Source organism: Archocentrus centrarchus, chromosome 13, assembly GCF_007364275.1.
Source record: "Archocentrus centrarchus isolate MPI-CPG fArcCen1 chromosome 13, fArcCen1, whole genome shotgun sequence".
Classification (NCBI taxonomy): domain Eukaryota; kingdom Metazoa; phylum Chordata; class Actinopteri; order Cichliformes; family Cichlidae; genus Archocentrus; species Archocentrus centrarchus.
Window position 1 is genome coordinate 27444369 of NC_044358.1, and position 27715 is coordinate 27472083.

Sequence of the window (27715 nt, forward strand, 5' to 3'; positions counted from 1 at the left end):
CTGTGTAGTTTGTGTAATTTCTTGCAAATTAACAGAAAGTTGTGCAGTGTTTGCTCAACTGCAGGTTCAAATAAACAATGAAATAAAAAGAAAATGAAATGCACACACCCGCCATATGATAGAGAAAATGCTACTAATCAAGCTTTAGTTTGCCAACAAGATCACACATTATATAATCTCATATTCCTCTTTAATGCATGCAGTGAACTCAGCAAATCAAGTTTTAGTTTCTCCTTGGATCCATTATTTTTACTGCTCTTTGGATGTAACCAGTTATTTATACAGGAATCATTTGTGGTACAGTCCTTCATAAATGTGCAACAAATTGTGCCCATGAAGAGTATAACAGTGTAGAGTAAATTATGTTGTCTGCACAAGATACTGGTCACATGTTAAATAACTTGATGGTATGTAGTAATAATTTGTGCCCAGTGTTTATATATAATTTCAATTTTTTAAATTTTATTGGTTTGAATTGTTTCAGTCATAGTTTTATTTCTTTTATTATAATGTGTGGTATATATCACAGTGATATATACCACACATTATAATAAAAGAAATAAAACTTTGAATTGTTTCAGTCATAGTTTTATTTCTTTTATTATAATGTGTGGTATATATCACAGTGATGCACCACAGGGGACTGTCCTCTGTCCTTTTTTGTTCATGCTGTACACATCTGACTTCCATTCTCAGATGACACGGCCATCATCGAGTATGTTAGGAGTGGACAGGAGGATGAGTACAGGAGACTGGTGGATGACTTTGTGGAATGGTGCCAAATGAACCAACTGCTGCTGAACACGTCCAAGACTAAGGAGATGCTAGTGGACTTCCATACAGCCAGTCTCTATTGGGGGATTGATGTGGAGATGGTGAGGACCTACAAGCACCCTGGTCTGCAGCTGGACGGCAAACTGGACTGCTGGGTGTGCAAAGACGCACTGTATGGGAAGGAGCAGAGCCAGCTTTATTTCTTGAGGAGATTGGGGTCCTTCAACATTTGCAGAAAACTGTTGCAGATGTTCTACCAATCTATAGTTGCCAGCATTCTCTTCTATGCGGTGGTGTGTTGAGGAGGCAGCATCAGGAAGAGAGGCTGGATAAGTTGGTCAGGCAGGCTAGGTCAGAGGTCGGAGTGGAGCTGGATTTTCTGTCTACAGTGGCAGAGAGAAGGACACTGGACAAACTGCTCTTTATCATGGACAATGACAGTCACCCATTACACACGAGTATAATCAAACAGAAGAGTAGGCTCACAGGACTGCTCAAGTGACAGATCATTTGTTCCAAGAGCCATCAGACTTTTTAATGCTTCACTTGGGGGACGTTAACATACAATCATCATTACATATGTTGATATTTGGCACTCTACAAATCAGGCACTTTATCACTTTACTACTGTATATTACTGCACTGCATTGTTTGCACATCTGCCTCTGCAATAACGACATCATCTGTATATGCATATTGCACTACCAAACTCATTCATATCCCTGTATACTTTGTTATATAATAGTATAGTTTGTTAGCCTGTATTGTTAGTATAGTTTTTATAATTTATACATCCAGTGTCTGGATTCTATTTATTGTGCATATTAAGCTGCTGGATGCCCTAATTTCCTTTGGGATCAATAAAGTATCTACCTATCTACCTATCTATCTATCTATCTATCTATCTATCTATCTATCTATCTAATCAGGGTCCAGAGTTAAGAAGTTCAGAACAGGTAAACAAACTTGACACAGTCGCAGACATCCAAATTTCACTAAATTTCACTCATGCTGGTTCTTTATTTGTTTGTTTGTTTTTAACCAAATTTGACCAAAGTCACAAAGAGTAAAATACATTTAATGTATTTATTTTGTTTTCTTTCTCTTTGTGCTCATTATTTATGGTAGTTATTGTTCTCATCTGTTTTGGGTTGCTTTGTTACTCTTTGTGGTTGTTACATACACTAATACTGCCAAAAGCATTCGCTTGTCTGAGGTCAGGACTCTGCAGGCCAGTCAAGTTCTTCCACACCAAACTCGCTCATCCATGTCTTTATGGACGCTGCTTTGTGCACTGGTGCGCAGTCATGTTGGAACAGGAAGGGATCATCCTCAAACTGTTCCCACAGAGTTGGGAGGATGAAATTGTCCAAAAATGTCTTGGTATGCTGAAGATTGAGAGTTCCTTTCAGTGGAACTAAGGGACTGACCCCAACACACCTGAAAAAGAGCACCACACCATAATCCCCCCTCCATCAAACTTTATGCTTGGCAAAATGCAGTCAGACAAATGCAATTCTCCTGGCAACCGCCAAACCCAGACTCATCCATAGGATTGTCAGACAGAGAAGCTAATTCGTCACTCAAAAGAACACATCTCCACTAGAGTCCAGTGGCGGCGTGCTTTACACCACTGCATCCAACGCTTTGTATTGCACTTGATGACATCAGGCTTGAATGCAGCTCCTCGGCCAGAATGTTGGCGACCTCTGCTCACTATGCACCTCAGCATCCACTGACCCCGTCCTGTGATTTTACGTGGCCTACCACTTCCTGTCTCTGGAGCTTGAAAAAAAGGCGACTGGACTTCTTTTTGTTTCTTGAAGACGTTTCACCTCTCACCCGAAAGGCTTCTTCATTTCTCAAACCAAATGGTGGAGAGACCCAGGTATTTAAACCCCTGTGGGTGTAGTCCCCTGGTTGAGTTGCTGTCGTTCCCAAACGCTTTCACTTTGTTATAATACCACTAACAGCTAACTAAGGTGGCATCCTATCACGGTACCACGCTGGAATTCACTGAGTTCCTGAGATCGTTTTCCTTTCGTCTTCGTGCTCTTTATTTATGCCGGTTGTTTTTCTCATCTATTTGTCAGCTGGTGTCGTCATGGAACGGAGCCAATGATGTAGTGGGCGGTCCCTGAGCGGCTTCTCTCTGATTGGTCCGCCATTCAGCGCTTCTCTTCCTCGTCCGTGAATCCACCGAGAGTCGTCGGTTTTCATGCTGAAGCTGCCGTTCGTGCCTTATCAGCGCTGCACTCATTGGTGGGTATCACGGGACTGCTCGTACATTTTTTATTTAATTTAAAAAAATTTTTTTTGTCAGCCTGGTGTTGTCTCTCGAGTTGTTTCCAACTGTCGGCAGTTGAGGAGCGCTCAAATCAGCTGCACCGGACAGGTAACAGCCCGGTTATTCCTCACATGCAGCCGTGACATTTCAGACGTTTTCATGGGACTTTATATCAGACCGACAGATGTGAGTGGTTTGGCCCAGTTTGAGCGTCTTCACGTTTGTTGTTGGTCACACTGGTCCTCTGTAGTGACCCTCGGGGTGACGCAATACGCGCAGAGGATGTCCATCCCGGGCCTCTGCTATGGTTTGTGTAAGCGCTCTGCTTTATGTAACGCGTTTTTGGCACAGAGCATCGACTGGGAGATGATCCCCGTCGATGCAGAAACGTTTGCACATAGGTATTTCAGTGAATAGATGTGTTTGCTGCTCCACTGGATGAAAGACATCCTCTCTGTACAAGACTTAGTGCATCAGTGCAATCAGGCAGCCGCTGGCAAAAACCACAGACCTCACGTTGAACCAACAAATGCAGCACGGGACCTTACTGATGACAATTAGATTTTCCCACAGATGGCTTCCCAGTGTTCATCTGCGGCAGTGTCACCAGACTTGTATGTCTCGTTGAAACGCTGCCTGCTGCTCTCATGCTGCATCTTTTTGTTTTGTTTTGTTTCCTTTCCCAGCATGATGACAACGCTGTCGCAGACTAAGGAGCTCTTCAGGAGAGCTGAGGCTGTCTGCTTTGATGTAGACAGCACAGTCATTAAAGAAGAAGGCATTGATGAACTCGCCAAATTCTGTGGTGTGGGGGATGCAGTCACTGAGATGTACGTGGATTGTTTCTATGTTTTTATGCATTGTTGTCCAGAAGAGATGTTTCATAATAATGTATTTATTTGAGATGTTTAACAAAAAAACCCCAAAAACAAACAAAAAAAAAGTGTTACTTGCACATTTCAGGACGCGCAAAGCCATGGGTGGCTCAATGACCTTCAAAAAGGCCCTGACTGAGCGTCTTTCCATCATCCGATGTTCCAGAGAACAAGTCAACAAACTCATAACAGACCACCCACCTCAGCTGACTCCAGGCATCAGGTGAGTTAGTGGAGAAATAAGTTTTTAAGTGGACCGCTTACTCCACACTATTCAGAAAGCAAATCTTCAGAAAGTGTGAAGCACAAACTGGCTGTAATGTGTGCATAAAAATGCAAGATGTTGTGCTGTATAAAATGTAATTTAAATCAGAATTCAGTGATTCTGATTTTAAACAGTGCAAAGATAGTATGTCAAATATCAGATATTAAAATAGGGAACATTTTTATCCCAGACGCATACACGCATGTACAGATCCTGTGAAATACTGCTGAACTGTCACTGATGGTACATCCTCTGTGCTGAAGTGGAGAAGGACCATCTAACTTCAGGGCCCAGTTTACCATCCGTCATGGTGGTATGGGGGTACATGAGTGCACATGCTTTGGGTAACTCATTGGCCACTTCATTAGTTACACCTTGCTAGTATCGTGCTGGATGACCACCAACAACCATACCATATTCAGTCACTTAAATCACCTTTCTTCTCTATTCTGAAGCTCAGTTTGAACTTCAACAGGTCACCTTGACAATTTCTACATGTACTGAGTTGCTGCCTCATTGGGTGATTAGATGTTCCCATTAATGTGCAGGTGAAATAGTGTACCTAATAAAGTGGCATGTGAGTGTATGCAGGTTCTGAAGCAAAATAAAAACAGCCTTTTAGCTAACGTCTTTTCTTAGGGAAGGCTTAGCTTATCATGCACATATTTCAACAGCATGGCTCTGTAATAAGAGTCCGGCTAAACTGAGGAGTGTACTACGACGCAAGATCACCAAAGCCAGACTTTCTTTATTTTAGCTGCCTCAACTAATTCAGAGATCAAGGTTATCCACTGTCTTTGTTAACCTGGACTTTCTACTTCTGGCTCTGTACACACTCAGATAAAGGGGGCATTTGGCTCTTGTTCTGCACAAAATGGACTGATTGAGTGTAAACCAGACTTGGGAGCGGGTTAAGATTAAGCATAAAACATTTGTTTCCTGTGTCATCAAGTGAGTGCATGTACATTGCTGTGAGTATGCAGCACATTTTGTGTCACTGAAACTTTACTGCATGGCTTTGATTTTAAGCTGAAAGTCTAAACACGTAACCTGTTCTGGACTGGGCTAATGTGTTCAGCATGCTGATCTAGAAAAAGAGAGCCACCTTCCTGACACTGAAAACTGACTTTAAGTGCAACACAGCTCGCCCAGCCCATTAACTGCTTGCTTCATAGTACACCATTCTGGCCTGACTCCAGACTGGATCTGTCAAACACTGAAAAATAATTGTTCCATGTTGAAATTAGCAATGTGACAAATGAGGCCCTGAAATCCAAATCAGATGAAATCCTGAAAAACAACATCTGGCCAAAAGACTGATGAGCTTGTGCCACGGGGAGGCATCCGTCATCCGCCTGTCTGCACACAGTTGACAATAATCACTTCCAGTTAATCAGACTTACACACAATGATCAGCAAATCGCTCTTCACCCAAATTCCCAAATTATGCTCAAGGTCCCATTTTGTTACATTTCATTTTCCAGGCACGAACCTGTGAATTGTGAGTGGGATAAGCTACCACATCATTGAAATTCTTGTTTTATTTTATTGTATTAATTTTGTTTGCTGATTAGTTTTTACTTTATTAAGGTATTTGTTTGGTCAGATTGTATTCTATTTCAGAGATACATACCATTCTACTTATGTCACCTGTTTGTAATATGTTTGTTCAACTGCGCTAACAAAGAAAAACAAAGGATCATATCCCAACATTGGGATAAATAAAATTTCATTTTGCAGTAAAATGCCAAAACTGTGTCTCCTGGAACTTGTATTGTCTTGGAAACTGTATTTCTTTTTTTCCATTATTGCTTTTTTTTATTGTTGTAATTTAATCTTAGAAAACCTGAATGTAGGAATCCTTATACAACAGAGCGCAGTAGAATAATTCGGATTGCATGCGAATGTTAAAAAACCACCCACTTTGTTCTATTTTGAGTGTTCACGTTTTGTCCCTTTATCTTTGTCCAGGGACCTCGTGGACCGTCTGCATGAGCTCAACATAAAGGTGTTCCTCATTTCAGGTGGCTTCCGCTGCATTGTTGAACATGTGGCCACTCAGCTAAACATCCCTCTGAATCATGTTTACGCCAACCGGCTCAAGTTCTACTTCAACGGTAAGAGCCAGCGGCGTACTGTTTATGATCTGTTCTCACAGGATTCCATCAGGAAATCCAGGATAAACCCTTTGAGCAGGCCCTCAGATCTAATCTGAATCAGGTCTATTCATTGGTTAATTAAATTCTATAAAAATATTGCATTCCAGGAGAGTATGCTGGTTTTGATGAGAGCCAGCCCACAGCTGAGAGCGGAGGTAAAGGGAAAGTCATCAGCATGCTGAAGGAACAGTACGGCTTCGAGACTGTAGTCATGATCGGAGATGGAGCCACTGATCTCGAGGCTTGCCCTCCGGCTGTAAGTGTCACCGTTTGCTGGTGTAAAAAGTATTATTCTGAGCTAATTGAGGCTACAGTGCAATTACAGTATTTCATCCTTTCATCCCCAGAGCGCTTTCATTGGATTTGGTGGGAACGTTGTCAGGCCACAGGTCAAGGAGAGGTGCTCGTGGTATGTGACTAGTTTTGGGGAGCTACTAAAAGAGCTGGAGAAGATTTAAAGGTGCTGAAAGATTCTTGTTTCTGATTTAACATGTTAAGTGTCATACTTGCACCTAAGGGTGTGCCACTGATGGATTTTATCAAGTGCACATTTTTCCTTAGACTCCAGTAATTTTTTTTTAACAAATAAATGTTTATACTAGTGGGAGCAGTTGTAACTTTAATAGTGATGTTGCTTGTTTTTATACTAGAAAGTACTAAAACAGGAAGGGAATGTTGAAAAGATGCGTTTTTGTACTTTTTACATCCAAGCTTTTAGGTGGACTAATACGACTCCTGTGTATTATGGCACGTGCAATCAAAAGTGAAAGTATTTTAAATCTGGTTTCTGTTCTGTAGAAGCTGTAATCAGACCTGTCAGTGTGGTGACTTAAGTCATCAAAACAAAGCATTAAAAGACAAGAATGTCGCCGTTGCTGTTTGAAAAACTTTAATCTGTGTTCTTGTCCTTGTCTCTACATTGTTCCCGCTGAACAAAGGTTAACATGCTTCCTTTAACAATAAAAACTGTTACAGTATGAAGCAGCATGACTGATCGGCTGCGTAACAAATTCACTGTCACTGATATGCAGAACACCTGTTTTCACTGTATCATACATGATTTTTGTGCCTCATTAAAAGACGCTGGATAAAAACGGACTTTAAAACCAGGCATGCCGTCCTGACGAGAAAAAAAAAAAAAAATACAAGTGGAAGCCACAGTTACAAACACATCATCACTAAACATGAACGTTACCATTAAAGGAAATGTTGGAACACCCACAAAAAAGCAACTGAAAGAAGTAAAACTGACTTATAATATACATTAGATATAAAATTGTGGTATCACACCATGTCATACTTATGATTTTGACAGAAATGTAGTTTATATATTCATACAGGGGCTCTAACTTCAGTCTGCAGTGGCATGGCTTTTACATCAAAGTTGCTCAGCACACTTAAAACATGAACTTTAAATTTACATTAAATAAATAAATGACTCTTGTATCGAGCTTCAGCAGTACTATTTTTAATCTGTTCCCACACTTAAACACCATACAGCTGCTCCTTTTTCTTTTTTCCTTTCAAGTAACTTTGGTTGGTTATGAACTTGGAAATGAAATCTCTCCACGGACCAGTTTTAATGTGGCACCAGATGCATACACAAACATCTTCAGATTTTTAATTGATTTGACAGTACTTCCCTTGATCCTGAACTCAAACAGAGAAAGTTGTGAATCTTAAAGAGTGGCGTGGTGCCTTTCAGTAACTATTTTAACTGCAGATAAATTTCAGTCCAAGCAACATCCTGAAGTAATAAAACAAAGACAAGAAAAGAGAAGGGATGATGTTTGGCAGCAGTGACAGGAGATTGAACCCATGATGCTGCTGTAACATTCAGACGAGGTGCCACTCGCTCTCGGCTTCCAGCTGGCTTTTCATTTCACTGCAGCGGGGAAGCCTTTGTTGGGATCATGATCCTTGATTCCATGTGCTGAATGAGAGGAACTGGGAAAAGATGAAACAAGCTCATTTACTGAAGTCCACACAGTTTTAAATCCTTCTATAAGGTTCAGAAAGCTGTAAAAGTGAGTTTAGAAAATAATTTTGTGCTCACCTGTGTAATACACCACCTCATGCCAGCCTTCCTGCTGCCACACAGCATTCCTCGTGGCTTCTCGGGACAGAAGGTCTTTGTAAGCTGTAATTAAATCAATGCATTATAATGCTGATCTACAAGTACAGGATTTAAAGCTTTTTTCCCCCTTACTCTGGTAACTTTGATCAAATTAATCACAGAAGCCATTTTTCAGGACACTTGTGTGCAGCTCTAAGCACAGGTTAGCGTAAGATATTCAATGTTTCCTTGTGTTTCAGCTCAACTTTATCCTCCACCAACTCAAGGCACAGAAACTGTTAGCTGCTAAAGGCCTCACTTTTGTTTACCAGCTAGCTGCTAACTTATGCTTAATTTACGGTACCATGATTGTATCCGTTTTTAGAAGGTATTTGCCTAGAGAGAGGGATTCTCAACCAATGCAAATGCTCCTGTGCAGTCTTCTAAAATCCCAACTGCACATTGGTCGACATGGATGGTGCTGAATGCAAAAATCAATCAGCGTTATCAACAGGCAAATATTTCTTCATGCTGGGAGTGAGAAATAAGCTCCTTTCTTTCACCCCATGTGCTTTTTTGGTGCATTTGAGCCACAAATTACAAGTTATGGCTAACAAGCTAATGTTTGAGAACAGTGAGAATGAATCAGCTGCTCTTTTAATAGGTCTGAGTGATGTAGATTACGTGACCATGAGGCTCTGAGCCGATGTTCATGTGACTTCACATCACAATCAACCAACTTTACACGCACCCGTCAGACAGACTTCAAAGCTATCTAACAGGGATGAATACTTGCTTGTGGTGTCTCCAGCTGTACAATCGCCACATAAAGGCTAAAGTTCTTTGGAGCACTGGGCGTACTGCAAATTTTGATGATAATTACCTGAGATTTCTTCACTACAAGCAACTCAGTTAACATTACAGACAATTATCTATTAATTATTGGCCTCAGGAGACACCCTCCCATTGCCTGTTTTGACCAAACAGCCCGAAGTCCAAATATATTAAGTCTACAATAACAAAGAAAAGCAGAATATCTGGAACCAGCAAATTTCTGGTATTTATATTTGAGATAAATTACTGTTAACTGTGGTTGATTTTCTGTGGAGCAAGTAATGACTGCAACAACAGTGATTAACTAAAGTCAGCATGAAAGTGTTTAAACGTACCCCAGAGGTGATGGACCATATAGAGGTTTCCGATCTGTGAGAAAAACCCTCCCACAGCTTCCCTGTTTTGCTGGCGGTATCGAATGGCTCTGGCCCTGCAGATAAAAGCAACTTTGGTCACGGCGTGCGCCAAAAAACACTAAAGCTTCATGTGGCTTGACAACACAGAACCCCCCCTGATTTGACATCATCTCTGAATGCCCTCTGTTTAATTTACACTACTGGATTTTCTCAACTAAAGCAGGATGACAACCTGGTCCTTTAGCTGCAATCATAATTTGCAACATTACATCCAACCACAAGACGTGACATCGTGACTTACTGTACGCATGTTTATGAATCTAAAGACTGGCCAAGACTTTGTGAAATGAGTGAGGAGAATGTTTTGAATCCATTACATTTTCCTCCCAAAGCAAACATAAACATATTCAAACCATAATCACTGTCTGGATAGAAATCTGTGAAGCTGAGGTTTCATCATATTGCTGAAATATGAAGCAGGACTTTAAGCCATTAACCACACAAATTATATTAAATAGCTTTACTGGAATTATCTGCAGGACTTCAGAGGTTTATTCAAATAAAAATTGGTTAAAGTGAGAATGAATGTAAAACATTAAAAAAAAAAAAATTGTCACAGTCTGTTTTCTTTGCATTAAAGCTGATTTCCTCACTATGATTACTGAAAAGCACAAAAAAGGGGGAAATCAATCATGTATGCTTTTCTAGGAAAAAAGCAAAGTATGACGCTTCAAAGCAGAAACTCCCTACATATAACTTAAAACTCTTGAATAATATTTACATATAAAATTGTGCACTGGATAAGCTGGCAGCACAATGACGACTTTCTTTCAAATATGTAATCCTGAGGACTAATAACAAAAAAATAAAACATGGTCAGACAAGATGAAAGTCCAACTCAAAGATATTTATCTGGAAAGTGAAGGCCTGTGCACACTGCTCAAGTCCTCAATTTAATCCATCATAATCTTCTCCGCAGCATCTACTGATAAATGCTGATCTGTTGGCTCTGAGTCCACACAACAGCTCTTTCCAAGCTCACATTACTCAACTATTATATACACATTTGTAATGTACACACTATTACACTAGCAGTTGATTCTTGGCTTGAGGGAATGACAGTACAGCTTCAAATATGGGGCCTCTCTGTGGAATAGCTCTTATTAATGACAGTGTGATGAGGGAGCTTTCATGTAGTGCAACTGTTCTGTAAGTACAGTTCAGTGGATCAAGTGAATTCAGGCTGCCTTACCAGTAATTACCCCACTCGATCATGGTTCCTGGCTGCGAGAAGGAAAACACAAAAATCTTTATTAGAATAAAACATATATTAATGTAAAAAAAATATGGCAAAGAGGTAACACAGGTATTTTGTCATTACGAAGATAAGCTGCAATAAAAACTACACCCGAGAGGGTCTTCAATCATTCTCTGGTGTGTAAGACAACAAACGCTCTGCTATTTCGAAGATATAATCTCAGCCTGTGACGAGGGGATAATAGTGAGCATTCATCATGTCACGGGGTGCCAGTGACAGTTTGATTTTTTAAGATTAAAAAAAAAACAAAGAATAACTTAATCTGCAGAGGATGGTGTGGTTTCACTCTTATATGTACATAATTGATTTATGGAGGGATGATCCCGTGTCTCATTTTAACAGCTTTGAGGAGACAGAAGTTATTTAAGTCCACAGAAGGATGGCACTGGGGAGATCACCAGTTTTAAATGAGAAACATGAGGTATGAAAAAGATGGGACACTTTAGCAGCCAAGCCTGAGCTGCCGCAGTGAAGTATGTCAACAGATAAATGGTGACTGGACAGTCCCTAAGTGTGTACAGGTACAAAAGGTGTGATTATAAAGAGTGAGTATAAGCCGTGTCATTACAGCAGACTTTTTAAAAAAAGTAATAAATATATAATCATGTAGGGTTTGGGGAAGATCTAGTAATGCAGTGAACTGTTGCACAATTTCTTTATGGAGGCTCAGAGTAGCAAAAAGTGTAAAATAAGGAGTATTCAAGCTGATACACTAACAAAGTCTTAAAGTTTAATAAATGCAGAAATATTAACCACTAGAACTAGAAATTTTCAAACTAGAAACTTGGTGATTTGATATGCTGGATTAGCACACAGATTTCAAGGCATCTTTATTGTACTTGGCGTGAGAAATCCACATGAAATACATTTCTCTGTCGGCGTGCTTCAGTGTTTCTGCTTTCAGTTACATTTATGCAGTCAGTTTTGAAGCTGCAGAAGGCATCTTGTCAGAAAAAGACAGCAAACCTAAAACACTGAGCCCAGTCCTGACAACGATACAGGCTGCAGCTCTGTCACTCACCCTGAGCTGGTAAGACCTGAGCTCATATACGTTTGGTCCCGTTCGGGGTACTGGCTCATTCCAGAAGCTGAATTCCAGGAGGAGCTGATTCCTGCGGGACAACAGCATCTTACCTCGCTCCTTCCTGTATGCTGTGAATTCCTGACAAAGGACAGACACTAATCAATGAGCTTACTCGGACTTAAGCTCCCATGGGTAAAGCAAGGACCAGGAGTGACAGTAGCAGCATTACCTTGTTCTGCCTGAGTTTGTTCATCACCTCAGTGAGAGCTGGGTATCCACCTCTGTAACGCCACAGATGCACTGGGGAAACAATTTATCGTAAGTACAACATCACATCAAGTACAAACAGAAGGAACATCATGTAGCAGAGTAAAGACATCCAGATGTCAGGCTTTTAATATCTGATATAACTACATCCATTTGCGGTTAGTATAAATAAATACAGGGAAGGAAATTACTACGGTATAAACACTGCAAGAAAAAAATAAACAGATCCTGATCATTAGCTCGTGAGACAGCTAATGATCGATGCTATACTTGCACGTGAACATGCAGTGTAACACGACTGCTGATTGCAAACTGTGCAGATCACAGCCCTGTTACACCGCAGATGTCTATGTGTGTTGATATTAGTAATCCTACCAGCCTGGTCTTGTTCTCCATACCAGGTATTCCAGGTTCCCACCAGCTCACAGGGGTAGTACTTATCAGCATGGATTGAGGGCAAAACATCCTCACTGTGATTAATGAGAAGCCAAATAATTAAATACAGCACGACCACTGGCCCGCGTGACATTTAATCTGAATCTGCAGTATGCAAAATTCACGCGTGAGGAGTCCCATATTAGTCCCTAACAACATGAACGTGGCCTCAAGTCGTCTTAGGTATGAGCACAACTGGTTTGTAAAAGGACTAAAGTCATACCAACCCATTCATCACCTCACAGGAATAGACTGGATTGTTTTTACAATGTGTCCAGTTACCCCCGATCATCTTCCTAGTGATGGTAAAGCTTCCCCTGAGCTAAAAGTGCACAACATCAAATAACAAAACACTCACCAGAGTTTGTTGTATGCGTCCAGGCACTCTGGCTTGACATTATGGACTGAAAAGAAAGTTTAAGTTTGAAAAAAAAAAAAATCTCAATATTCAAGGACAATTTGATGTTAATGTAGTGCTGACGTCCTTAAAGGCAACTTACACTGAATTTTGTAGAGGTTACTCTCCTCATTTTTGGTCAGCAGATTGGAGTGTGCATCTTTTCTGGGATCAACTTTCCTCACAAACAGTGACTTGAACCAGCTGTCCTCTCTGTTTCTGCAGCTGGAAGTTGCAAACCCCCTGCAAACACACGCCACCATGAAAAACATAAACATGGATACTGTAATCAACTTGGAATGACTGTATTTAGGGGCTTTGCTGCTGCTGTTCAGTTTAAAATGTCATATCATCGGATGCACACGGTGATCAGTGCACCTGCATGCTATTTGTAAGTCATCTAATCTTGGCGAGGTAGCAAAATAAAAGTATCAAACTGACCTTGAACGTTTTAGATGCTCACTGGCAAAAGCTGAAAGAAACTATTGCTCTTTTAACGTTTCCCAAAACAGAAAGGAAGCGTTAGTCCTAAATATCCCGTATTGAATAAGTACATATAAGCTGAAGCTTCTGATTAAGTTCAAGCTGAAGGCCACAGTGGGCTGGCTAGCCGTTACCGGGTTAGCTTTACTGGGCTACTCGTAGCCACCAACAAAACCCTCCTGAAAACAGCGCACAGCCAACACAGGACGCCACACAGATGACTGCTGAACATTCACAATGAAGAGGGCTCCCACCTGCCCCAGAGCACGAGCTGTCCGGCCGAGTGGGCCCCGCTTTTAGCCCGACCCAAACCACCGCAGACTCTCTGAAGGACTCCAGTCGCCATCTTCAACTGTGCTAAAGCTCCGCGGAGCAGTGGCTGGTACCTTTCCTCACCACCAGGTGGCTGCAGAGCAGCGCTTCCGTACACCGTGTGTGTGTGTGTGTGTGTGTGTGTGTGTACTCGTTTTTCCTCATTCGTGGGGACTTTGGCCTGACTCTATACATACACATGGGGACCTGTTTGCCCGTGGGGACCACATTTGAGGTCCCCACCGGCACAACCCCATTTTCAAGCAGAAAATAGTGTGTAGATATGCCCCATGCAATTTTCTAGAAAGTCCCCATGAACGTCATTTCAAGACAAAATTTGTGTGAAGTGTATAGGCATGCGCTCCTTGTGGTCACACACGAGTACTGCAGTCCCCATTAGGTTGGTGTGCGGGAAGTGTGCGTAACTGCCTGCTCACTCTCTAGCGCCCTTCTGACCTATTGGTCAGAAAGGGTATTGCAATTTAATGGTCAAATTAAACTTTAACTTTTATAATTAACTTTTTACCTTTATTTCTTACAGTCTGGGGTTAATACAGTATTTTTCATTTAGCTTATTTTATTTTTATTTAAATTGAATATTTACTTTTTATTTTAACAAAATTATTGTAAAGGCTTATTGTTATTCAAATGTTTATTATTATGATTCTCCTCTGAAAATAAGCACTAATTTGGGGGACTAAACATAATTGAAAACTCACTAAACTTGTCCCAAAACTGATGGAATTGAAAGTGGGTGTCGCCAAATGGCTTTACAGCACCCCCTAACATGAGCAAGGCCAACTGGTAAGTCATACAGAGCTGAAATTTGGTATGTAGGTAGAATGCACTGAAACAATTAAAAAAAAGTTTCTTGGAAGTATGCACTAACCCCAACAGGAAGTCAGCCTTTTTGGGTCAAAGGGCTTTCTTTAAGCTATTTTGACTTTTCTTAAATGTTAAACTTTAATGAACTCCTCCTAGGGATTTTGAGCTTCAAAGTTGGTCAATACGTTCTTAAGACATTAGATAGTAATAGCTATCAAAACAATGAACTTTCGTGCAAGTTAAAGGGGCGTGGCCAGGTCTCAAAATTGACGTACACGCCACAAATTTCGAAACACTATAACTTTCATAAAGAAAGACTGATTTACACCAATCTTGGTATGAGTCATCTATGTGGGATCCCCAACGATACTATGTGGTCATATGCTGACATTATCAAAGACCTGCTCCCTCAGAACAGGAAGTCTATTTTTTTTTTCCTGGAATGCTCCATCTCATCCCCTTGACCTAATCAAGATGATCCTGAGTCAGAAGACAGATAACAAGTTGGTCTCACTTGCTTTAAAGCACAAAAAGTTTTCACTAGAGGGCTTGGCCGTGGTGGCGTGGCGAAGTCAGATGTCATGCCATTGCAATACGTTTGGCTCTAAATTCCACATATTTCACTATCACCATGCTGTGACAATATGTTATGAGACAGATAACCTGTAAAAAGATCAATCTCCTCCACCTCCTCCCTGAGACACAGATTATCTGTCTCCTACCTTACTGTCATGAAATAGTGACAATTTCAATAAATATGTAGAAAAATATTGTTTTTATGAAAGTTATATACTGCAGCTTTACGCGGCTCACCAAAACAAAATTTCACATAAACAAAAATCTAATTTCAGAGCTGACAGACTGCGTTTCTGCTTAGTAGGCATTGTCAGTCAAAAATATATCATGCCTGGTCCCCCAAAATTTTTGGCCATTGTTAATGGCCATCAAACAACACATCAAAGACAGCTAACCCAACTGAGATCTCATAGTTGCCTTTAATATCCTCCTTGATTGAAGAAATTATCTATAAAAGTGAACTGAGCTGTGACTGACACCACATGAAGCACTTCATATTTACATCAATCAACAGGCTCTTATGAATATTTCAATAACATATGCTTAACATAATTGCACAAATTAGTATTACATCTTGCTCAACTTCCCTTATCTTCTTCCAGTGGTTTTCTCCACAAGCTCTTAAAGGTGATTGGTGATTGTGACGCAGAGAAGACCATGAGCGGCAAGGCTTTAAATCATTGCAGGCAGACTTTATTTTCTGTACCACATTTTTTCCATTTTATTTCTCAAGGCTTAATATAAACCATTAACTCAGCTGCCTCGTGAGGCAGGCGTAAGCTTTTCAGCAACCCCAAGCCAAGTAAAGCAGAAGTTGCCAATTGGGCAATTAGCACCCCTTTTCATACCCAGCTGTTTATGAGCCACACCTTGCTACACATCTTGCAGGAGCATCACACATTTTCCCTACAACAATAAAAATACACGAACAGTTAGACAACAGCATTTATAATTAAAACCATCACCCAAACATCTCCATAAACCATTATCTACAATAAAACCAGATACCCCTACAAAACATCTACAAAAATACCCAAAAAATCCCAAGCAACTTCCCCACCCAATTTCCTCCTTGGTCTCTCCCGGAACCTTTAAATTGTGTTCAGACAGCCTAGGAAACATTTTTGCCTGAACACACCCTGGAAAGACAAAAGAAGAAACAGGTGAGTAATTGCTATACCACAAACCCACTTGCACTATATCCGCATCCAATCACTGCACAAGTTACAGTTGTATTCAAAATGATAGCAGTGCATTTAAAAGCATGAGTAAAGCTTGGAATCTTTAAATTGTTTTTATTTACAGGCATTGGGAACACTGCACATTATATTCTAAATCAAAACAAGAAGAAAAATGTATAATTTTTCCAATTACTTAACAGGAAATAAAAAATGAATGTTGGGTTGTTCAAAAAAATAGCAGTGTCTGCATTTTTCTTTATAAACTCAAATTTCACTTTATGAACTGACAAATCTTTAGGAATTGCACTAATGTGTATAATACTGGACTATAGTTTACATTTTATCTTTTAATTATTCTCTGCACTGTATATTTTGTAATATTGTGTTATAGTTATAGTTCTAATATCTCTGTATATTTGTAATTTGTATATTGTTTTATAGTTTTTATACTTATTTGTTTTTTATGTAAGCACAAAGTACTGCAGCAATTTCCTAATGCTGTCAACCTGTTCACCCATATGGCAATAAAAACCTTCTGATTCTGATTAGCATTCCTGTGAATCACTAAACTAATATTTAATTGTATAACCACTGTTTTTTAGAACTTCTTAACTGTGTTGCATGGAGTCAACCAATTTCTAGCACTTGTGAACAGGTATTCCAGCCCAGGAGGATGTGACAACTTTCCACAATTCCTCTGCATTTGTTGGTTTTGCCTTAATAACAGCATTTTTTATGGCACCCCACAAGTTTTCTATTGGATTAAGGTCCAGGGATTGGGCTGACCACTCCATAACTTTAATTTTGTTGGTTTGGAACAAAGATGATGCTCACTTACTGGTGTGGTTGGGGTTGTCTTGTTGAAACACCCATTTCAAGGGCATTTCCTCTTCAGCGTAAGGCAGCATGACCTCTTCAAGGATTTTGATATATGCAAACTGATCCATGATCCCTGGTATGCAATAAATTGGCCCAACACCATAGTAAGAGAAACATTTGAATATCATGATGCTTGCGCCACCATGCTTCACTGTCTTCAGAGCATACTGTGGCTTGAATTCGGTGCTTGTGGTTCATCTGATAAACTGTCAGGGGCCCTTGGACCAAAAAAAGAATCTTAATTTCATCAGTCCACAAAATGTTTCTACATTTCTCTACAGGTCAGTCAATGTGTTCTTTGGCAAACTGTAACCTCTTAGCATATGCCTTTTATTTATTTATTTTTTTTACACAGTGGGACTTTATGGGGGCCTCTAGGTGACAGATTAGCTTCACACAGGTGTCTTCTAATTGTCAGAGTACTCACAGGTAACATCAGACTGTCTCTGATCACCCTGGAGCTGATCATTGGCTGAGTCTTTGCCATCCTGGCTATTCGAGCCAATGAATTGGTAGTCTTCCATTTTCATCCATTTCTCTCTGGCTTTGCTTTCCAGTTTAGAGCACAGGAGATCATTTTAGCTGAGCAGCCTATCGTTTTCTGCACTTTGTTTTCTCCTTTTCAGTCAACATTTTAAAGAACGCTTTACTTTTGAACAGTGTCTGGAACGGCCCATTTTTCTCAGGTTTTCAGTGAGAAATGCATGTACAACATGTATTGGCTTCATCCTTAAATAAGGGCCACCTGATTGACACCTGTTTTTTCACAGTATGAATGACCACCGATTGGACTCTACACTGCTATTTTGAACACACCTTTTTCAATTAATTATTCAATTACAGACTCAGGAGCATGCATATCATGAATGTTGGGTCTATTGGTTTTCTATGACTCTACTACACTTACTGGTAAATTGTTTGCCATGTAGTAAAATGACTGATCTAGTTACTCATGTTGGACTGCTATTTTGAACACAACTGTAAATACCCAAACTTTTCTTAACCACATGTCAATTACATTTGTGGCTAACACTAGTTTATTTTACAGCATCTGTCTGCCACACACCAAGTAGCTGCTCAAGTGCCTGGAAGACAGAACCATACTAAGTAAAATACTCAATAAAGAATCAATAAATATTTAGGAGCCCTCATTTTGAGTCTGTCAAAAAGTGCTGAGTGCTAATAAAGTGTAAATGTGTTCCAACATTTAATACCCAAACCATACAAATGAATAAAAAACAAATAATGAAAAACGTCTTCGTCACAGTGATACTGTCACGTTCTGCTGGTGCAGGCAAAGCAGAAGACCCCAAAGCAGGACTCAGAGGCAGAGCTTATACTTAAGCTTAAACTTTATAACGATGAACCAAAGTGGGGCTAGTCGGGTGCCAGCAGTACACAATACTAAACTTCAACATAGCTATGAACATAACATGGCATGAATCACGAAGCACACAGCAGGGCAGGGATGACAACACTGACCAGAGATGAGGATGCAACAAGGAACGAGTGAGAACACAGACAATATATACACAGAGGGATAACGAGGGAATGGAAACAGGTGGGATCACAGGTGATGCAACAACTAAACCCGACAACCAAAAGAAACCCAGAACAGAAAAAATAAAACAATAACACACAGGGTTAAAAGGGCCCTGGACCATTACAGATACAGCTGCAGCTGATCCAAAATGCTGCTGCTCATATTCTCACTAAGACCAGGAAGATGGAGCACATCACCCCAGTTCTAAAGTCCTGCCACTGGCTACCTGTAGCTCAGATAATAGACTTTAAAATACTTCTTAGTCTATAAATCACTGAATGGCTTAGCACCAAAATACATTACAGACCTGTTATTGTATCAACCTTCAAGACCACTCAGGTCTTTTGGTTCTGGTCTACTCTGCATCCCCAGAACCAGAACCTGTGTGTATTGTCTGTGTGTGGCCCTTCTGTATTTAGTGCCCTTCCTCTTTCTTTGTGTAATGTTTTCAGTGTCAAGGTCTGCATGTTATGTTGGTCCCTTCCTGTTTTATTTTGCATCAAGATTTTTTTGGGCCCCTTATAAAACCTCAGGACCCCCCTTTGTAATTCAGTAGAGCTCCCACTCTCTGTAGCCCCTCCACCCAGTCTCTGTAATGGCTGCCATCTCACACACATCCTGAGATTTGACGTCCCCACTGCACCCACGCCCATCCCCCCTCAACACTCCCTCCATGGCTTGCTGAAACTCTCAAACCTTGCAGATTTGACTGGTGTGAAACCTACAAAATCTCCATTACAATGAATAACTTTGTCTCCTGAGGCATTACTGTGCGAGATTACAGAATATTATTAATTCATTTCATAGTTTTATTATTTAATTGATCTGTGTTAAAGTTGTGAAGGCTGAGTTAACCTAGCTGTACTAGTTTAAAAGGTGAATTATCCCAGGGAAAGCTACATTAGCCCACAACGTTTCTCACTTGTAAGTTTTTTTGCATAAACGTTTATGCTAAATAAATTTAATGTGAGTCATAACTGGCCAGGTGAGAGATAGGAGGTGTAAAAAATGTTTTGTACCCCCTTATAAAACCTCAGAACCCCCCTTTATAATTCAGTGGAGCCCCCACTCTCTGTAGCCCCTCCACCCAGTCTCTGTAATGGCTGCCATCTCACACGCATCCTGAGATTTGACGTCCCCACCGCACCCACGCCCATCCCCCCTCAACACTCCCTCCATGGCTTGCTGAAACTCTCAAATCTTGCAGATTTGACTGGTGCGAAACCTACAAAATGTCCATTATAACGAATAACTTTGTCTCCTGAAGCATTACTGTGGGAGATTATCGAATTTTATTAATTAATTTCATAGTTTTATTACTTAATTGATGCGTGGTAACGTTGTGAAGGCTGAGTTAAAGTGTCATTAGTTGTTTACACAGGGCTGAGCCGTCAGCCTCAGCTAGCTGCTTTTTGTATCCAAGCAGGAACTCCGGTTTGTGCCGGAGCCTAAATCAAGCGCTCCTTTATCACTGCCTCACACCTGCACCAACGACGGCATTTAGACCTTCATGCTAATGTCTGAGGAATGAGGAGCATTCTAGCTGTGCCACACTGAAGAAAATGGTAAGGTTCTTCTTATTTTAACAAGCTCCTATTTATTATCTATATGTCATAGTACCAGTTAGATATACTTTTAAATGTTGTTTATACGTATTGATCCATAAAAGCTATATTTCAATCGAGTTTCGCTAGGATGGCTAGCTGAAATTACCTGAGCTACAGCTATTGAGACGCATGCATGTTTTACTTTCCATTTAATGAGGTCCAGCAAATAAATAGAAATGAAAGTGACAATTAACCTAAAAAAAGGTTAAATTAGTTAAATATGACTGCTCTCAAAAAGGGCTTGAATGTAAAATAAAAAAAGGTTTGACAGCTGCAAAGCTAATAGAATAGAAATCATGAAATATACAAGTTATTTCAGTCAGCCCACTTGTGTTATTGAAAAGGGTTATAAATTTTTGCATGTATTCTGAATGGAGAGATGATAGACATGGCATGCTAAAACATGAGGCTGAAGTTAATGGATGACTCATTGTGCATAAAGGTTGATTATGCTGGGGTGGGGCCTGCAGACCACATTACACCAGACCCTACATTATTTGTAGAATGATAAAGGTTAAGTTTTTTTTTGTTTTTTGTCTTTTGGGGGGTTATTGTGAATCAGGAGCTGTGAATTGGGAACTAACTTCAGCATTATAACTTGGGGGCAGGGGCACCTGTTTTAGAAAAATGAATTTCAGGGCTTTGACACTGACTTCTAATCATTACACTTTTTTTTTCTTCAAAGAATGCCAACCAGAGTTTTAGATCATATGATGGAAGTGCCGGTAGCGTGGGAGAGGTTTGACGAGTCTACACCCAGCTGTCCCAGTTCAAAAGGTGAATTATCCTAGGGAAAGATACATTAGCCCACAATATGTTTCTCACTTGTAAGTTGTTTTGCATAAACGTTTATGCTAAATTAATATAATGTGACTTATAATTGGACAGGTGAGAGAAGGGAGGTGTAACAAGAAGTCTAATAAAATTATAATTTTTATTCACATGGTTTTAGTTGCCTAGAAGAAGGTACCACTAATATCAGTTAATGTTTAAGAGTTCTCAAGTTTTTCTTGTCAAACCAGAAAAGACTCAGCACATCTGTCCTTCAACAGTTTTATTTCAAATGCCAATTGTTTATGAATATCAGAGGAAATAAAGATTAGTGATGTCATCTCTGACGGGGGAATAATGTTTTGTTAGGACCCAGCTCAACTGCTTTACTTTTTGCATGCTTCCATTGTTGATTTGTCATGGCTTTGCAAATTTTATTTAATTAGGCTTAGTCTAGTTGTTGTCTATGGAGGACTGAAACTGACATATTTAAAAATAAAAGCAGAAATGTATGTTTTTTTTCTTTATATGAGTTGTACTTTTTACCTTTCCTTGTCTCCTCTTTTTACTTGACCTTATGCATTTCTGCCTCATTATGCAAATGAGGAGGGTTGCCTTCTTGGTCCAGCTCCTCTACTATTGGTCAATAAACAGGAAGGAGCAGGATCCATGTGCAGATCGATTGTGCATGCCTGCGCCCTTGACTTCAGTTAGGCAACCTAAGTATAGTGCGAGGACTTCAGTTCCTCTCAAATAAGGCATTGTCCTGAAACGGCCAAAAACTAGGGATACACAATTGATCTGTACATGGATCCTGTTCCTTCCCGTTTATTAACCAATAGTAGAGGAGTTGGACCAAGAAGGCAGCCCTCCTCCTTTGCATAATGAGGCAGAAATGCAGATGGCAAAGTAAAAAGAAGACACAAGGAAATGTAAAACGCACAAATGCTTGAATAAGGAAAAGGCAAAACAAAATATATATATTTCTGCTTTTATTTTATATTGTCAGTTTCAGTCCTTCATAGTTGCCAACCTTTAATATTAAATGGATAAAGTGAGAAATCTTAAAGCATTACCTGAATTATTGAATCCTTAAGGGAGGGTATTAATTTCTAATCCCAAATTTAGCATTCGTGACCTAGGGATAAGGCCCAGAACTATTTTGAGAAGAACAAATCTAGATGCACAACCTCTGAATGGCTTCAAGGTGACCAGTTATTAAATCAATTAACTTTTTTCTCTTTTTTTTTTTTAAATTTCAGCCACTGATGAGACAAATGAGCTTGATCCTGAACAGAGGCAAAAGGTAAGTGTGCCTATGAAGAGGTCCAAATGATGTGACACTATTTCAGTTTAATTCTAGCTCACTTGTACTCTACATACTGCAAAGTTGATTTAAATCTTATTCTAAATTTAAGTTTGGAAAGGTTGCTTTCTAGTCTTAACCACTGAACTTGACCAAAGTATTCATCAGTATTTTCAATAATACTTTTCAAATCCTACAGTGGTGATATCTATTTTCACTGTAGAGAGGTTGCCTATATTGTTATGTAGAGAAATGCCTAAAAAAGATAAACTGGAGTAAAAGGTGATGTCTAAAGTCCCTGACTTGTGATATAAGCTTGTGGTATTGAGTTTGGGAGTAAGCTATATCTTGAAAATATGCCTCCAACCAAGCTGACATTTCAGGTGTAAAGCAGATGTTATGTCTGAATCATAGATGACCACTGAAATCAGGCCCGTTAAGACGTCTCTGATTTTGAAAATAATGTGAATTTTTTTTAAAGCCACACTGCTTCACTTTTTTTGGCTTTTTTAAAAATTGATCACAAGAAGTTTGAGACACATGAGATCACTATCTGTGTTCAAACTGTCAAGTAGATAAATGCCTAAAACAGGGATCTGCAGCTCAGGTCTCCGAAGGCTGGTTTCCTGCTTGTTTTAGATGTTTGCCTGCTCCACTGCACTTGACCAAAATTGATCTTTAACAAATGTGTGATAACAAGCTAGTGGAGAACCATTTGATTTGAATCAGGTGTGCTGCTGCAGGACAAGAGTTGCTGATCCTTGACTTAAAGTTTCATCTGGATGCATCATTGTGGTCAGGTTTCAGTTCCATCCGATGTCTTTTACTGTGTTTCCGGTCTGTTTCACCTCACAAATGTGGACATTTACAAATGCTTGTTTTCTGTTTTATAGGATCAAACACGTCACACTTGTCACCTCAAGAAACTCAAAGCCCATCATGATAAATGTGAGGCTCATTACAAGGCAGCCTGTGTAAAGATGGCAAATGAAGAGAAGGAGAGGACGTCTTGTCTACATGAGAAGGGTTTAATGGTTAGTTTTGCTTCACCGTTTTTCTGATTTACATCCCAGAGATGAGAACTGTTATGGGTGTGTCATCAGTAAATGTACCAGAGTATGTATGGCTTGAGCTGTTTTGACTTAGTTTTGTAAAAATATTTTGTAAAATGGAGTTGCAAATTTCTTAGTACCTGCTATAATTATGAAATCAACTCAAATTTAAACAGCCATAATTAATGTTTGATAAAACAGTCTTTTCAACTTTAAAACTTTCATTAAACAAAAATTGCATTCAGTTATCCATTACAAGACTTCAAATGGCCAACATCATGATGCAGACACTGTGCTTATCAGAAGAAATGCATGTGGTGGTGGCAGCTGAGCAAAATCACGTTGCAGATGAATCTCTGCAACATGAAATTTGAGAACGTGCACAGGAGCTTTCTTTGAGGGGGACCCACCTTTGTCATTCAATTAATTTTATTTATATAGCGTCCATTACAATACAAACATGGACTAATCAGGACTAAACTCAAAACACTCTGAAGGATTTATTATCTGCCAGTCTATGAAATTTTCATGGCCTGTCAAATTAAACTATAAAATCAATTTACATAGTTTCAGTGTCTTTTAACCTAAACTTGGTGGGTAGGATTAGTCGGCAATGAATACCAAAATCCAGAAGTATTTGGCAGTGGTCAGTGCCTACCTCCTGTGTGGGTGATAGGTGAACTGTGGCCCTGCTGCCCCCCTTCTGGAGGCATTGCTTTATTTCTCCACTTTGTAAAAAAGTACTGTGCATTGTGATATTGTACACCATAAGATTCAGAAACTCAAGTTTAATCTGAAGGACCCTTTGCATTTTTGGTGCTGTTGAGAACTGACATCTTTGGAATTTTTAAATACCTTGATACAGTTAAAGTTAGCTCTGTATTGAAGCATTGCATTTCATTTTGGGGTGGACTAATTTAAGTGTTAAACTTCTCAATTTTTAGCAATCACAACAGTCATCCAGTGAGAGTGACGATACCATCATCCTTGGTCCAACACCAGCTGCAGTAATCCAGGACATGAGTGTGCCTGAGCTCGCCAGAACCAACAGTGTGATTGTAAGTTTATCTACAAGCATCATAGTCTAACCTAGGAGGTACTTGGTTTGTTATTTTAACTGGTATCACTATTTTACCCTAATATTAAAACTCACTTGGGTTAGAAATTCTATTTTTCCTGGATTATTGTATTGTTTTATTACACTATTTAAAAACAAATTGTCTAACTCAGTTAGTGGCCATGTGCTGGTAAATCTGTCACTTTTTGGGGTAACCTTGTTTGTTGGTGGGAATCTTTACTCATGATTTGATTATGATTAGTAAGTTAATTTCATTTCTCTAAATATGGATTGTGATGCATTTGCCTGAAAAAAAAAAAGACAATTTTTTTAAAAAAGTGAAGAAAATTAATAAATCAAAGGAACCCATTATTTTTTTAATATGTCCTCTATTTTTGACTCTCTTTCCAAAGAAATTAAAATTATTTGTACCATAAGAATAACCTAAGCTTGTTTTTAGCGTAAGACATTTACTCCCAAAGAGCTTTCCTAGTCACAGATTTAGAGATACAAAATCAAGTTAATTTTACACACACACACAAAAAAAGTTTTAATGGAGGGAAAACTGTAGCATTTAAAATCTAAGCTTCTTTATAGGACATATTGCTGTAAAACATTCAGCAACTTCCAGTTTAGCTAGTCTCTTTATGATTTTATGGATGGTTGAAAACAAAGTTCAGGGGATGCTTAAAAAAGTTGAAAAAACATTTGAGCTCCAAGCACCGAAAAATAAAAAAATCATACCAGTATTGGGAGTTTTTCTTTTTATTCAACTTTCTTTAAATACTAGTTGTAAATTTTTAGATTCTTATGATTTGGTTTTATATTTGAGAGAGTATCTTAAAGTATTCTTTTTTTTTTTTTTTTTAATCCTTTTAGTTACACGAACAAATGCTTGGATACACAGAAGAGGCTCCATCAAGTTCTGAGATCAGTGAGGAAGAGTATGTTCCTGAATCTGACAGTGACAGTTCAGTAGATGTTAAACAGCTTAAGGGGAGGAAGAAAAGAGCCCAGAAAACAACTTCAGCTTCTTCTCTGGAAGTCCAACCACTTAAGAGAAGGCGTGTGACCACTTCTTGTTCCTTGGCTGCAAAAGACCCTGGAGAATCTTCTTCAGCTGATGTGAATGACCCTGGAGAATCTTCTTCAGCTGATATGAATGACCATGGAGAATCTTCTTCACCTGATGTGACAGTCATGACCCTGAAGAAGAAGGAAGATGGCAGTAGGGTTTACAATAAAAGGTATTATTGTGTATTTTGTAATAAACCTTATAGCAAAATGTCACGCCATCTAGAAGCAAAACACAGTGATAAACCAGAAGTGGCAAATGCACTGAAATGCCCCAAAGGCTCTAAAGAGCGATGGCTGCAGTTCTCTTTATTGAGAAACAAAGGAAACCGTGCCCATAATAATAAAGTGATTAAAGAGGGAAAAGGAATGGTCATACCCCGTCAACAATCCACCAAACCTGCAAAAGCTGCTGATTACTTGCATTGCATCTACTGTGAGGGTTACTTCAAGCGGAAATCCTTGTGGAGTCATATGCGGAGGTGTAACCTCAGTCAAAAAGTCAAAGGACTTAAGCCAGGAACATCTCGAGTCCAAGCCCTTTGTAAATATGCAGAGCCAGTACCTGACAGTGTCAATGCACAATTTTGGAAACTAGTACTTAACATGCACCATGATGACATAACAAAGGTTGTCCGCAGTGAGAAGTGCATCTTGAAATTAGGAGAACATTTGTTCAATAAACATGGCCAAGATGTTACAAGACACGAATACATCCGACAGAAGATGCGTGAGACCGCACGAGTTGTTCTGCAAGGACAGAAAGATGGCAAGTTGGAGATGCTGTCAGATTTCTTTGTGCCAGCTAACTTCCCTCACGTCATAGATGCCGTTCAGAAGGTGGCTGGCTTGGACGAGAGAACAAAAGTCTTCAAAACACCATCTTTAGCACTCAAGTTGGGTCACAACCTCAACAAAGTGGCCAGTATTCTTGAATGTGAGGCTATGATCTCAGGCGATGAGAATACCATTCAGAATGTGCGAGTTTTCAAACAGATCTGTGAGACCAGATGGAGCGAGTGTGTCTCTTCCCATGCCCTTAGGACTTTGAATGAGGCTAAATGGAATGCTCCTCAGCTTATTCCCTTTGCTGATGATGTCAGAAAAATGCATCAGTATCTTGACACAAAAAGGATTGAGTGCCAGAGAAACCTGAAGGAAGAAGCAGTAAAGAAGAACTGGGCTGAACTTGCCAAGATCACATTGTGTGAGGTGATAATATTCAACCGGAGAAGAGAGGGAGAAGTATCCAAGATGCCTCAGAATGCTTTTACCTTGAGAGATACTTCTGTCACCCATCCAGATGTGGAGCTTGCTTTGTCAGAACTTTAGAAGAAGCTGTGTAAGCACTTCCAGCGAATTGAGATAAAAGGCAAACGCGGCCGAAAGGTTCCCATTCTCCTCACTCCTGATATGGCTTCATCGATGAAGTTGCTTGTACAAAATCGTCATCATTGTGATGTGTTGGATGAAAATCCGTACATGTTTGGCAGACCACAGACTCTCAATCACTTCAGAGGATCTGATATTATTCGTGAGATAGCTCAAAGCTGTGGAGCAAAACACCCAGAAGCATTGTCCTCAACCAAACTCAGGAAGCATATGGCCACCATGTCAAAGGTTCTTAACCTAAAGGACAATGAAATGGATGACCTGGCTGACTTCCTAGGCCATGACATTAGAGTCCATCGTCAGTTCTACAGATTGCCTGAAGGTACATTACAGCTTGCAAAAATCAGTAAAGTGTTGCTGGCGCTGGAAAGAGGACAGCTCTCCAACTTCAAAGGAAGAAATCTGGATGAGATCAGCATTGATCCACAAGGTAAATTGGTGTGATTTATTAGTGAAGATTTAAGTTGACCTCCTGGCATGGCAGATTTTATTTATTTTAATGATGTTTTTTTTTTTTTCCTCTTTGAAATGTTTTTTTTTTTTTTTGAATTTGGTGAATTATAACAATACTTTTTATAAATGAATTGCATGTGAGAAATTGACACCTGTA

The 27715-nt window shown here is 39.6% G+C and overlaps 2 protein-coding genes across 2 annotated transcripts in view; one reads left to right on the forward strand and one right to left on the reverse strand.

The window, feature by feature from the left end:
• The first annotated feature begins 2919 nt into the window (after positions 1 to 2919).
• On the forward strand, positions 2920 to 7503 carry psph (phosphoserine phosphatase). Its single transcript, XM_030743684.1, has 6 exons — positions 2920 to 3036; positions 3748 to 3891; positions 4025 to 4159; positions 6173 to 6318; positions 6468 to 6616; positions 6708 to 7503. Exons 1-6 carry the CDS (start codon positions 2993 to 2995, stop codon positions 6816 to 6818), a joined length of 729 nt encoding a protein of 242 aa, XP_030599544.1. The 5' UTR covers positions 2920 to 2992; the 3' UTR covers positions 6819 to 7503.
• LOC115790483 (protein NipSnap homolog 2-like) overlaps positions 7233 to 27715 on the reverse strand; it is a 30469-nt gene continuing 9986 nt past the window's right edge. The window contains 11 exon segments of the mRNA XM_030744288.1: positions 7233 to 8307; positions 8417 to 8500; positions 9586 to 9680; positions 10859 to 10890; positions 11946 to 12086; positions 12178 to 12248; positions 12591 to 12685; positions 13009 to 13054; positions 13151 to 13290; positions 13785 to 13985; positions 27190 to 27214. Of these exon segments, the coding sequence (XP_030600148.1) occupies positions 8243 to 8307; positions 8417 to 8500; positions 9586 to 9680; positions 10859 to 10890; positions 11946 to 12086; positions 12178 to 12248; positions 12591 to 12685; positions 13009 to 13054; positions 13151 to 13290; positions 13785 to 13985; positions 27190 to 27214 (995 nt within the window). The 3' untranslated portion in view covers positions 7233 to 8242.

Excerpts from the sequence above, each read along its gene's own strand:
- psph (XM_030743684.1), top strand. The coding sequence starts at position 2,993 with ATGCTGAAGCTGCCGTTCGTGCCTTATCAGCGCTGCACTCATTG. Across the intron at positions 3,037-3,747 it reads TATCAGCGCTGCACTCATTG|CATGATGACAACGCTGTCGC; the intron begins GTGGGTATCACG and ends TTCCTTTCCCAG. Across the intron at positions 4,160-6,172 it reads CAGCTGACTCCAGGCATCAG|GGACCTCGTGGACCGTCTGC; the intron begins GTGAGTTAGTGG and ends ATCTTTGTCCAG.